Below are 14,253 nucleotides of genomic sequence, written 5' to 3' on the forward strand. Positions count from 1 at the left end.
AAAAACACCCTCTTTTACCACTTTATTAAAATCCACAAATATTCTTTCAGGTCCGGCGTAATCCTCACGAGGTCCTGCCACGCATCCAGCTCTCCTACATGAACCTGACAGGAGCGGCCGTAGAACAGCGACGCTCTCTGTCAGCTCCACGCAGCAACTAAAGTGAGTCACGTGATCAGCGGTGCCATCACTCATGTGACCCGCGGCCTCAGCTCTCAGGTGGAGGACTCCAGCTGGCCGTGGGTCACCTGAGTGACAGCTCGGGTGATCGCGCGGCTTACTTCAGTCAATTAGGGGATTTGCGGTCACCGGAGAGTCCTTCACCTGTGATCACAAATCAGGCCGTGGCACACAGACAGAGCCGCACGATGGTAATGAAGTCAGGTGAAGTTCATCTGAATTCATTCTGATTGCGCAGTTCTGTCTCACAGCCAGCCACGCTCTATGGTCTGCTTGCTGTCAATAAATAGAAACATTCCCCATCATCTTTGCTTGCTGTCAATAAATAAACATTCCCCACCATCTCTGCTTGCTGTCAGTGAGTGGAAACATTCCTGATCAGGATTTTGGATGCATTTTTGACAGTGCGGTCCCACTCGGCTCTGTTGCATCCTCATACAACATTGCTGGCTGTGAGACAGAGCCGCGCGATCAGAATGAACTCTGATGAACTTCACCCGACTTCATTGCCATCGCGCGGCTCTGACTGTGTGCCGCGGCCTGATTTGCGATCACAGGTGAAGGACTCACCGGTGACCGCAAATCCCCTGAGTGACTACAGTGAGCCGCGAGATCAGCGGTGCCATCACTCAGGTGGCCCGCGGCCAGCTGGAGTCCTCCACCTGAGAGCTATGGCCGCGGGTACCCTGAGTGACAGCACCGCTGATTGCGTGAGTCACTTCAGTTGCTGCATGGAGCTGACAGATAGCGTCAGTGTTCTACGGCCGCTCCTGTCAGCTTCATGTAGCAGAGCTGGATGCGTCGCAGGACCTTGTGAGGATTACGCCGGACCTGGAAGAATATTTGGGGATTTTAATAAAGTGGTGAAAGAGGGTACGGTTTTTTTTCGTCTTTTATTCCAAATAAAGGATTTTTTGGGTTTGTGTCTATTTACTTTCACTTACAGGTTAATCAATGGGGGTGTCTCATAGAAGCCTGCCATGATTAACCAAGGACTTAGTGGCAGCTATGGGCTGCCATTAACGCCTTATTACCCCGATTGCCACCACACCAGGGCAATTTGGGATGAGCCGGATAGAGTCCCGGGACTGTCGCATCTAATGGATGCGGCAATTCCGGGCGGCTGCTGGCCGATAATTTTAGGCTGGGGGGCTCCCCATAACATGGGGCTCCCCATCCTGAGGATACCAGCCTTCAGCCATGTGGCTTTATTTTGGCTGGTATCAAAATTTGGGGGGGACCGCACATCATTTATTTACTTTACTGCACTACATAGACCCGCCCACCGGCGGCTGTGATTGGCTGCAGTGAGACAGCTGTCACTCAGCGTGGGGGCGTGTCTGAATGCAACCAATCATAGGCGTCGGTGTGCGAGGGAAGAAGGAACTAAGATGAAATAATGAGCGGCCGGCATTTTCAAAAGCTGGAGAAGCCGCCAGAGCAGTGTGACAGCCGTGCAGTGCCGCGCCGGTGATCGGTCAGTGATCGGTGAGTATCAGAGGGGGGGGAGGGAGAGACAGACGGACAGAGAGACCGAAAGACCTGCCTTCTGGTTGTCAAAAAAGTGATTACTTTGGTTTGAGAGCTGTTCTGGCGACTAAGTAAACACCGCGTGCTGCTCTGAGCACGTTATTCCAGAAATGCAGTAAGGCACCTTTTACTGGCTGCGCCCATACTGTTTATGCCTTTTCCTCAGTCACCACAGCTCGCCGTTAGGTCCAACAAGAAATTATTCGAGTTTTCCATAGACTTACATTGCGCATCGAATATTCAGTGCCGACCTATTGGTCGGATCTTCGTTGAAGTGGATATTTTGGTATTCGATCATCCCTAATAATTAATAATACCAGCTCAAGAAGACAAAAATAGACCATCAATTAGCCCAGATCCCAAAAAATGAGAACGTCACGGGTCTTGGAAAATGGAGACAAAAGCAATATTCTTTTTTTGGACAAACCTCTGAATTTTTTTTTTTTTTTTCCCCCATTTAGATAAAAGTAAAACTATCTCTATGTTTGGTATCTACAAACTCATACCAACCTGGGGAATCTTAATGCCAGATCACTTTTACCATATAGAGAACATGGTAAATAAAACCACATTGTGGAATTTCAGTTTTTTCACAATTTCTCCACACTTGTGTTTTTGTTTTTTTTTCCATTTTTCAGTAGACTATATGGTAAAATGAATGGTGTCATTAAAAAGTACAACTCGTCCTGCAATAAATAAGCCTTTACATGGCAATATTGACTAAAATAAAAATGTTAAAACAGGGGAGGAAAAAACGAAAATAATAAAACGGAAAATCGGCCTGGTGTAAAGGGGTTAAAAAATGTTTTCCTCAAAGAACGAATTAAGCGGGCTTTACATGCTACGATATATCAAACGATATGTTGTCGGGGTCACGTTGTTAGTGACGCACATCCGGCATCATTTGACATATCGTAGCGTGTGACAACTACGAGCGTCTGTTAACAAGCAAAAATACTCACCTTATCGTTGCTCATTGACACGTCGCTCATTTTCAAAATATCGCATGTCCTTCACTGCACCGGTTGTTCATTGTTCCCGGGGCAGCACACATCACTCCGTGTGACACCCCGGGAACGCTGAACTGCAGATTACCTGCGTCCCGCTGCCAATGCGGAAGAAAGGAGGTGGGTGGGATGTTTAAGTCCCACTAATCTCCGCTTCTATTGGCCGGCCGCTGTGTGACGTCGCTGTGACGCCGAACGTCCCTCCCCTTTCAGGAAGTGGATGTTCGCCGCCCACAGTGAGGTCGTTTGGAAGGTAAGTACGTGTGAAGGGGGTTTACGACTTTGTGCGACACTGGCAACAAATTGCCCATCTCGCACAAACTATGGGGGCGGGTGCGATCGCAAATGCGATCACACAAGAAATTGAAGCATGTAAAGCAGCCTTTATTTGAGATCCCATCCTGTAATGTCTGTATATTTTTTTTACTTCCTCCCCTGCCTAGGAGATGTGGTATAATCTGACCATTTTCCTGTACGGTCAGACACAGCCATTACACAGTACACAATAGTGGCACATATATAAGATTATCTCAGCACAGGAACGTCTTTTTAAACACATCCAATTGTGGAAATTATTATTATTTTAAGATCTATTGATTAAAATTAACTTTTTTTTTTTCCCATAAGAAAATGCCTCTAGTGAATGGCTTGCTGGAGTACATTGCACCAAAAAACTTCAGAGGCCCATACCATTTAATAAATACAGTGCTTCTTCTCAGTGGCACATGAGAGAAATGCTACCTCATCCTACCTCATCTCCACCCATTTTGGCAGAGCCGCTACAAACTGAAGATGCCAAACGTTTCTCAACTTTTGCACAAATCCACATTACAGAAACATTTTGGGACTTTCAAAGTGTATTTAAGGCATTTTTTTGACAAACATACTTTCATAAGTTGTCTCTTTACAGTATAGTAAAACTTAAATAATCATTGTTGATACTTGCATTTAATTAAAGAGACTCTGTCACCATGTTTTTGCCACCTGAGATCAGCATAATATAGAGCCAGAGATCCTGATTCCAGCAATGTGTCACTTACTGGGCTTCCTAGTGTCTTAGTGTAGTTTTGATAAAATCATTGTTTTATCAGCAGGAGATTATCATTAGATGACTAGTAAACCTGCTGCCAGGTAGTCCTCCTATATTCATGAGCTCTGTACAATCCCTCCCCCACTATTGATTGGCAGCTTTCTGTGCACACCCTATATGAGCAAAAAGCTGCCAGTAAGTGGAGTGGGCGGGGTTATACAGAGCTCCACATTGAAATTACTGCTAGATCTACAGCAGGAAAAATAGTAATTTAATCAATATGACAGCAAACAGCTCCGTAAGTGACACATCGCTGGACTCAGGGTCTATGGCTCTACATTATTCTGCTCTCAGATGGGGGAGAATAAATCTGGTGACAGATTCCCTTTAACTAAATAATGTGAATAGTATGGGATAATGTTAATAATAAGCTTTCAAACTTTATTTTTTAATAAATCCAGTATGTCAAAGAAGGTGGCTATTATTGGTGCAGGATGCAGTGGTCTCACAGCCATCAAATGTTGCTTAGAAGAAGGTTTGGAACCTACATGTTTCGAGCAGAGTGATGGAATTGGTGGACTGTGGAAATATACAGTAAGGACATTTACATTATTTAATCTTTTATTAGCAGTGAAAATGCATCTTTAACATTCTAAAAATAAAATTCTATTAAAACCATTATTGCCATTTATAATTTAAGTGTTTGCATTTAACAATGGTTTGACCCATCGAGAAATGAAGCAGTGCCTGTATAAAGTCCTTGATGCTCTCTAATAAATATTAGACCCACCATTTGCTAATGTATAGTGCCTATGTACAGTTAAAATATATTGTTCTCCTTGGCTACCCAGAGTTGATCGCAAGAAGGTCCCTCTAAGCCCCTTTTTAAATTATGAATTTTGTCTATCTTTTAATGTATCTGTCGGACAAAAATTCTAACATTTTATGACATCACCTGTAAAGGTTACCTAATAGTGGCATTTGTTACCACTAAACTATGATATAATTCATTGTGCTTTATTAGTAGCTTTTAAAAATCTATTTAGGAGTTATTTGTTAAATGTCACTTGCCTCGATCACTCATAAATTATAGTACCAGCGCAAATAAAGCAGATGGCTTCAGGATGCAGCTCCCAGCTGTGCGCATTATCTTGGCTGTTTATCAAAATACGGGACACCCATGTGGCTTTTTAATTATCTAATTAAATAATTGAAAAAAACTACATATGCGCCCCTCCCCCCCCCAATTTTGATACTGAACCAAGATAAAGCTGACAGCTGGTAGCTGGTATTCTCAGGCTGAGGAGGACCATGGTTATTGGGGCCCACACAGCCTAAAAATATCACTTCGAAGCCGCCCACGATTGTCACATCCATTGGATGCGACAATTCCGGCACTTTACTCAGCTCATCCCTTTTTCTCTGGTGCGGTGGCAATCGAAATAATATAAGGGGTTAATGACAGCTGAGATTTGTCAAAAATCACAGCTGCCACTAAACCCTGGATTTGTAATGGGAAAAGGTTTGAGACGTCTCCCATTACTAATCTTGTAAGTAAAAGACATAAACAAAACACGCAGAAAAATCCTTTATTAAAAAACAAATAAAAAAAAACAAAACACTTTTTTTCCAATTTATTAACCCCCAAAAGACCCAGGTACAACATAACCCACAACGATCCTGGCTCTGCTACATACTGAAGTCGCAGCGTGCGGGTAGAGAATATGACCGCCCGCTGCGGCTTCAGGCAGACACCAACTGAGCTATGAGTGGTGACGTCACTGAGTTTACCTGTGGCTAAATTAGCTAAATGGTGAGTTAGGTAAAATTGAAACCACTCACCTGCAGGGTTTTGGCAGGCACAACTCCTATATGGGGTATAATTTAATGGCGGTTGCTGCAGCTCCATATCAATAATCTAGAAGGTACTGGAGAAAGAATGGATGTATTGCCGCGTTACAACCAATGCGAAGAAGTGTTGATTAATATTAGTAATTAATTTTACAGGTCGACGCATTTCTGGGATCAAGTCCCCTTCCTCAGGACCATGGAAATCAACATCAGTGTCACAGAATACAGCTGAACAGACATATATATATATATATACCTGCTGACAGATATAAAGCCCGCCAACTGAGGAATACAAAAAAATTAGCGGGCAGAGCTGTCATGCAGTGACGCAGCAATTTGAAGTCAATTCAAATTCATTAAATGCAACATTTTCCCATGTCCAAGAGTATTTTCAAATACAATAAAAGATATTAACTCTTTAAATATGTTATGCAGCATTGAATAGAAAGCAATGGAAAAAAATATTTTATATATATATATACTGTATACACATACAGTATATATACTCCTTACACTGTTGTATTCTTGTATATTTTAAGAGGATTAGAACTCACACAACCCCTTTACTAATATCCATGATCAAAAAGCTCAGTGTGAGCCACTAACACAGACAATCTGGTGGCAATGAAAAATGATCATTTGGAAAAGATTTCAGTGAAAAACAAATAACATTTTTTTCCACAGAAATCTTTTCCAAATGATCATTTTTCATTGCCACCAGATTGTCTTCATTAGTGGCTCACAATAATGAGCATTTTGATCATGAATGTTAGTAAAGGGGTTGTGTGAGTTCTAATCCTCTTAAAATACACAAGAATACAACAATATAAGCAGTGTATATATAAACATTTTTTTTTTCTTTTTTCCATTGCTTTTTATTCAGCATTCCATTTCCATTCCATTGCTTATTATTTATTAATATCTTTTATTGCATTTGAAAATACTCTTGGACATGGGAAAATGTTGTACTTAATGAATTTGAATTGATTTCAAATTGCTGCGTCACTGCATGACAGCTCTGCCCGCTGATTTTTTTTTTGTGTTCCTCAGTGGGTGGGCTTTGTATCTGTCGGCAGGTATATACTTATGTCTGTTCAGCTGTATTCTGTGACACTGTTGTTGATTTCCATGGTTCTGAGGGAGGGGACTTGATCCCAGAAATGCGTCAACCTGTAAAATAAATTACTATTAATCAACACATCTTCACATTTGCGGTAGTGCGGCAATACATCCATTCTTTCTCCAGTACCTTCATGAGTTTACCTGTGGTCACAGCTGGAGGTTCACACAGTACCCCACCTGTGATCGCAGCTAAACTCACCTCAGGTGAACTCACTGAACTCAATGAGACCTACATCTCCTGGCAGAAAACCATGCTTTTTTTGGGAGGAGATGCAGATTTGGTGCTGGACTTTATGCACCAAACCGCACAGAAAATGAGATTTGATGATGTTTTGGTGCAGGAGATGCAAATTTGGTGCAGAAATCTCTGCATTTCTGAACTAATGTCACGGGGAGCGGATGACAGGACTAGGACACCTAAGCTGACCCTCACACTGTGGACCCTGCGCTGTCTCTGAGCTCAGATGTATGCTTGATGGTAGTGAGGTCTGAGTCACCAGCGTATCTCTAAGGGGTACTTCACACACAGCGAGATCGCTACTAAGATCGCTGCTGAGTCACGTTTTTTGTGACCTCATTAGCGATCTCGCTGTGTGTGACACTGAGCAGCGATCTGGCCCCTGCTGTGAGATCGCTGCTCGTTACACACAGCCCTGGTTCATTTTTTTATTGTTGCTCTCCCGCTGATAAGCACACATCGCTGTGTGTGACAGCGAGAGAGCAACAATCCTGAATGTGAAGGGAGCAGGAGCCGGCGTCTGACAGCCTGCGGTAAGCTGTAACCAAGGTAAACATCGGGTAACCAAGGTGGTTACCCGATATTTACCTTCGTTACCAGCCTCCGCAGCTCTCATGTTGCCAGTGCCGGCTCCTGCTCCCTGCACAAGCTAAGTTAAGCGGTGTGAGCTGGTAACTAAGGTAAACATCGGGTAACCATACCCGATGTTTACCTTAGTTACCAGTGTCCGCAGCTTCCAGATGCCGGCTCCGTGCAAGCGCAGCGTCGCTTGCACGTCGCTGCTGGCTGGGGGCTGGTCACTGGTCGCTGGTGAGATCTGCCTGTTTGACAGCTCACCAGCGACCATGTAGCGATGCAGCAGCGATCCTGACCAGGTCAGATCGCTGGTCGGATAGCTGCTGCATCGCTAAAGTGTGAAGGTACCCTAACTCCTGTCCAAGCCCTGATGTAACTTCCTTCCCCCACCTCCACCTGAGGGGTGACTATAAACACATACTCTACAACTAACATGAACTGGGAAAAAAACAAAACCTCATACACCCGACAATTCCATACAAAGGAGTGACAAAACATGCACGGGGAGCCAACATAAAGGAGGGACATAGACAACTGGGAAACTTCCACACTGAACAATAAACACTCCACAAACTGCTGCAGTAGGCACTAATGCTGCAGCCATTACAGCAAGTAGCAAAGAGGGCTCCTCCAGCAGCTTTCACCTCCTGGCCAAGCTTCCAAATGAATGAAAATACCCTGCACTCTCTCTCCAAGAAGCAGAGGGTATATATAGGGCCTGGGAGTGGTCCAAACTGGAAACATCTGAACAGGAGCCAGAAGTTGCTTGAAAGCAAACTGACATTAACCCACGCTTTCCCAAATGAAAGGAAAATACATTTATTTAGCAGAGTCTCACAAGCTAAAGTGAAACTCTGACCCAGAACCTGTCCCCAATCTCCACCACAGAAAGACAAATGTGACAACAAATCTGCATCTCCTGGCAGAAAACCTCCCCTAAACTGCATTGTTTGGCAAGGAGATGCAGATTTTGTGTTGAAATTTATACACCAAATTACTGCACCAAATCTGCATATTATGAGGAAAAAAAGCATCAAAACACATGACGTTTTGATGCATTTTTTTGCCAGGAGATGTAGATTTGGTGCAGGAATTTAGTGTATATTCTGATATGTAAAAAAATAAATGTAAAATCTTTTAAAAAAAATACATTTAACCACAAAAAAATGATTTAAACGATTTTTCATTTTTTTTGGTAACTCTGGAATGCTTCAATATATTGCAGTGATTCTGAGACATTTTTGGTGACATGTTGCACTTCATGTTAGAGGTAAATTTTGATAGCTATGATTTGCATCTACAGTGGGGGAAAAAAAGTATTTAGTCAGCCACCAATTGTGCAAGTTCCCCCACTTAAAAAGATGAGGTCGGCCTGTAATTGACATCGGAGGAAGACCACAACTATGAAAGACATAATGAGAAAACATCCAGAAAATCACCTTGTCTGATTTGGCAAAATTTTATTTGAAAATTATGTTGGCAAATAAGCAGTGGCGTAACTAGAGTTTGATGGGCCCTGGTGCAAACTTTGGACCGGGGCCCCCCTCCATGTACACAACACTTAGGGTACGGGATAATGATGCTGACACTTGGCTTTTACCCACAGCACCCAGGTTTCCCATGATCTAAAATCCCTCTGTCATACATCTTTCCCTCAGCACCCAGCTTTCCCATATCAGAGCATGGGAAAGCTGGGTGTTGAGAGATGTATATCAGAGCATGGGAAAGCTGGGTGCTGAGAGATGTATATCAGAGCATGGGAAAGCTGGGTGCTGAGAGATGTATATCAGAGCATGGGAAAGCTGGGTGCTGAGAGATGTATAGCAGATCATGGGAAAGCTGGGTGCTGAGAGATGTATAGCAGAGCATGGGAAAGCTGGGTGCTGAGAGATGTATATCAGAGCATGGGAAAGCTGGGTGCTGAGAGATGTATATCAGAGCATGGGAAAGCTGGGTGCTGAGAGATGTATAGCAGAGCATGGGAAAGCTGGGTGCTGAGAGATGTATAGCAGATCATGGGAAAGCTGGGTGCTGAGAGATGTATAGCAGAGCATGGGAAAGCTGGGTGCTGAGAGATGTATATCAGAGCATGGGAAAGCTGGGTGCTGAGAGATGTATATCAGAGCATGGGAAAGCTGGGTGCTGAGAGATGTATAGCAGAGCATGGGAAAGCTGGGTGCTGAGAGATGTATAGCAGAGCATGGGAAAGCTGGGTGCTGAGAGATGTATAGCAGAGCATGGGAAAGCTGGGTGCTGAGAGATGTATAGCAGAGCATGGGAAAGCTGGGTGCTGAGAGATGTATAGCAGAGCATGGGAAAGCTGGGTGCTGAGAGATGTATAGCAGATCATGGGAAAGAGCCCTTTTCCCTCAGCACAAAACATTCCCATCCCATACTTGTATCTTTTTCCTCCCTCGTATATAGTTCTCCAAATACTATAATGGCCCCCACAAAGCCTTCCATATAGTATAAAGGGTCCCACATAACCCTTCATATATTAGAATGCACCCCATAGTCCTCCATGTATTATAATGCATTTCCCATAGTTCTCCATATTTTATACTGCACCACAGTTCCCCATGCTTTATAATGCACCCCCACAGACCATGTGTAAGGTAGCCTCCATAGTCCTCCATATATTATAATGTAGCCCCCATAGTCCTATATGTATTATAATGCAGCCCCATAGACCTCCATGTATAATGCGCTGCTATAGTCTATGTATAAGGTGTCCTTCATGTTTATTATGCAGTCCCATAGACCTCCATGTATCATGCAGCCAGCACCCCCAGGCCTCCATGTATTATGCAGCCAGTCCCACCAGGGCCTCCATGTGTCATGCAGCCAGCCCCACCAGGTGTCATGCAGCCAGCCCCACCAGGGCCTCCATGTGTAATGCAGCCAGCTTCCCCCGGGCCTATATGTGTCATGCAGCCAGCCCCCCCAGGGCCTCTATGCGTCATGCAGCCAGCCCCCCCAGGGCCTCTATGCGTCATGCAGCCAGCCCCCCCCAGGGCCTCTATGTGTCATGCAGCCAGCCCCCCCCAGGGCCTCTATGTGTCATGCAGCCAGCCCCCCCAGGGTCTCCATGTGTCATGCAGCCAGCCCCCCCCCAGGTGTCATGCAGCCAGCCCCCCCAGGGCCTCCATGTGTCATGCAGCCAGCTTCCCCAGGACCTCCATGTGTCATGCAGCCGGCCCCCCCAGGGCCTCCATGTGTCATGCAGCCAGCCCCCCCCAGGGCCTCTATGTGTCATGCAGCCATTCCCCCCCCCAGGTGTCATGCAGCCAGCCCCCCCAGGGCCTCCATGTGTCATGCAGCCAGCCCCCCCCAGGTGTCATGCAGCCAGCCCCCCCAGGGTCTCCATGTGTCATGCAGCCAGCCCCCCCAAGTGGTCATGCAGCCAGCCCCCCCAGGGCCTCCATGTGTCATGCAGCCAGCCCCCCCCCAGGTGTCATGCAGCCAGCCCCACCCAGGGCCTCCATGTGTCATGCAGCCAGCCCCCCCAGGGCCTCCATGTGTCATGCAGCCAGCCCCCCCAGGGCCTCCATGTGTCATGCAGCCAGCCCCCCCAGGGGCTCCATGTGTCATGCAGCCAGCCCCCCCAGGGCCTCCATGTGTCATGCAGCCAGCCCCCCCAGGGCCTCCATGTGTCATGCAGCCAGCCCCCCCAGGGCCTCCATGTGTCATGCAGCCAGCCCCCCCAGGGCCTCCATGTGTCATGCAGCCAGCCCCCCCAGGGCCTCCATGTGTCATGCAGCCAGCCCCCCCAGGGCCTCCATGTGTCATGCAGCCAGCCCCCCCAGGGCCTCCATGTGTCATACAGCCAGCCCCCAAGGCTTCTATGTGTCATGCAGCCAGCCCCCCCAGGGCCTCCATGTGTCATGCAGCCAGCCCCCCCAGGGCCTCCATGTGTCATGAAGCCAGCCCCCCCAGGGCCTCCATGTGTCATGCAGCCAGCCCCCCCAGGGCCTCCATGTGTCATACAGCCAGCCCCCCCAGGGCCTCCATGTGTCATGCAGCCAGCCCCCCCAGGGCCTCCATGTGTCATGCAGCCAGCCCCCCCAGGGCCTCCATGTGTCATACAGCCAGCCCCCAAGGCTTCTATGTGTAATGCAGCCAGCCCCCCCAGGGCCTCCATGTGTAATGCAGCCAGCCCCCCCAGGGCCTCCATGTGTCATGCAGCCAGCCCCCCCAGGGCCTCCATGTGTCATGCAGCCAGCCCCCCCAGGGCCTCCATGTGTCATGCAGCCAGCCCCCCCAGGGCCTCCATGTGTCATACAGCCAGCCCCCAAGGCTTCTATGTGTAATGCAGCCAGCCCCCCCAGGGCCTCCATGTGTCATGCAGCCAGCCCCCCCAGGGCCTCCATGTGTCATGCAGCCAGCCCCCCCAGGGCCTCCATGTGTCATGCAGCCAGCCCCCCCAGGGCCTCCATGTGTCATGCAGCCAGCCCCCCCAGGGCCTCCATGTGTCATGAAGCCAGCCCCCCCAGGGCCTCCATGTGTCATGCAGCCAGCCCCCCCAGGGCCTCCATGTGTCATACAGCCAGCCCCCAGGGCTTCTATGTGTAATGCAGCCTGCCAGCCAGCCCCACCAGGGCCTCCATGTATCATGCAGGCAGCTTCCCCGGGCCTATATGTGTCATGCAGCCAGCAAAATAAAAAACAAGTACCTCTCAGCTTCTTCTGACCCCTGCGACTGCGGTAGTTACGCCCCTGCCCCCATATGTCACACACCCTGCTCCCTATACAGCCTGCACCCCCATATCACACACACACCCTGACCCACATATCTCACCCTGCCCGTACCCCAACTTACCCCTCTCAAACACTCTGCACCCTTCACATGCTTCTGTCACAGTCTGCAGCCCTCATATCCCACTCACCCTGCAGCCCCTCCCCTCATGTCCCCTCTTTTCTCATTACCACTCATGTGTTCGAAGTATCTTCTCCTGCTTTCTCCCCGGCATCCTGTCTCCTCCCACACAGTCACATGGGCGTGACATCATCGCAGGTCCTGGTAGGGATGGTTTCCGTCTGCCGTGCAGGAGCACATCTCCTCTGCAGCAGGTCAGGAACGCCTGGTGGCCTCTCCAGGTCAGGGGCCCCTCTGCCCCCTGCAGACACTGGGCCCCCCTGACTCACAGGCCGGCCCCCTAACGATCTCACAGTCGGCCACTACACAGCGGCAATACACATAGGGGCCCGGCAGCCGGCTCTGCAGAGCGGATGCCGGTCCCCTATAACCCTGCGGGCCCGGTCGCAGTGGCGACCTCTGCGACCGCGATCGTTACGCCCCTGCAAATAAGTATTTACTCGTAGTCATCTAAAATCGTGCAAGATTTCTGGCTCTCACAGACCTGTAACGTCTTCTTTAAGAGGCTCCTCTCTCCTCCACTCATTACCTGTAGTAATGGCACCTACTTGAACTTGTTATCAGTATAAAAGACACCTGTACAGAACCTCAAACAGTCACACTCCAAACTCCATTATGGTGAAGACCAAAGAGCTGTCGAAGGACACCAGAAACAAAATTGTAGCCCTGCACCAGGCTGGGAAGACTGAATCTGCAATAGTAAAGCAGCTTGGTGTGATGAAATTAACTGTGGGAGCAATAATAAGAAAGTGGAAAACATACAAGACCATTGATAATTTCCCTCGATCTGGGGCACCACGCTAGATCTCACCCCATGGGGTCAAAATTATCCCAAAAACGGTGAGCCTAAATCCCAGAACCACACGGGGGGACCTAGTGAATGACCTGCATAGAGCTGGGACCACTGCAACAAAGGCTACCATCAGTAACACACTATGCCGCCAGGGAGTCAGATCCTGCAGTGCAAGATGTGTTCCCCTGCTTAAACCAGTACATGTTCGGCTCCATCTGAAGTTTGCTAGAGAGCATTTGGATTATCCAGAAGAGTACTGGCAGAATGTCATATGGTCCGATGAAACCAAAGTAGAACTGCCTGGTAGAAACACAACACGTCATGTTTGGAGGAAACAGAATGATGAGTTGGATCCAAAGAACACCATACCTACTGTGAAGCATGGGGGTGGCAACATCATGCTTTGGGGATGATCTTCTGTAAAGAGACCAGGACAACTGATCTGTCTACATGAAAGAATGAATGGGGTCATGTATTGTGAGATTTTGAGTGCAAACCTCCTTCCATCAGCAAGGGCATTGAAGATGAAACGTGGCTGGGTCTTTCATCATGATAATGATCTCAAGCTCACTGCCAGGGTAATGAAGGAGTGGCTTCGTAAAAAGCATATGAAGGTCCTGGAGTGGCCTAGCCAGTCTCCAGATCTCAACCCTATAGAAAATCTTTGGAGGGAGTTGAAACTCCGTGTTGCCCAGCGACAGGCCCAAAACATCACCGCTCTAGAGGAGATGTGCATGGGTGAATGGGCTAATATACCACCAACAGTGTGTGCCAACCTTATGAAGACTTACAGAAAGCATTTGACCTCAGTCATTGCCAACAAAGGATATATAACAAAATATTGAGATGAACCTTTGTTATTGACCAATGACTTATTTTCCACCATAATTTTCAAAAACAATCTTATCTAATCAGACAAGATGATTTTCTGGATTTGTTTTCTCATTTTGTCTCTCATAGTTGTGGTCTACCTATGATGTCAATTACAGGCCTCTCGTCTTTTTACGTGGGAGAACTTGCACAATTGGTGGCTGACTAAATACGTTTTTT

General features: G+C 47.4%; 1 protein-coding gene across 1 annotated transcript in view; it reads left to right on the forward strand.

Moving 5' to 3' along the window:
- The first annotated feature begins 4,209 nt into the window (after nt 1-4,209).
- The window catches only part of LOC142249367 (dimethylaniline monooxygenase [N-oxide-forming] 2-like), a 76,792-nt gene continuing 66,748 nt past the window's right edge, over nt 4,210-14,253 (forward strand). Inside the window, exon 1 of the mRNA XM_075320996.1 lies at nt 4,210-4,341. Coding sequence (XP_075177111.1) covers nt 4,210-4,341 — 132 coding nt within the window. The remainder of the gene's footprint in view (nt 4,342-14,253) is intronic.

The sequence above is a fragment of the Anomaloglossus baeobatrachus genome, chromosome 8 (assembly GCF_048569485.1).
Source record: "Anomaloglossus baeobatrachus isolate aAnoBae1 chromosome 8, aAnoBae1.hap1, whole genome shotgun sequence".
Classification (NCBI taxonomy): Eukaryota; Metazoa; Chordata; class Amphibia; order Anura; family Aromobatidae; genus Anomaloglossus; species Anomaloglossus baeobatrachus.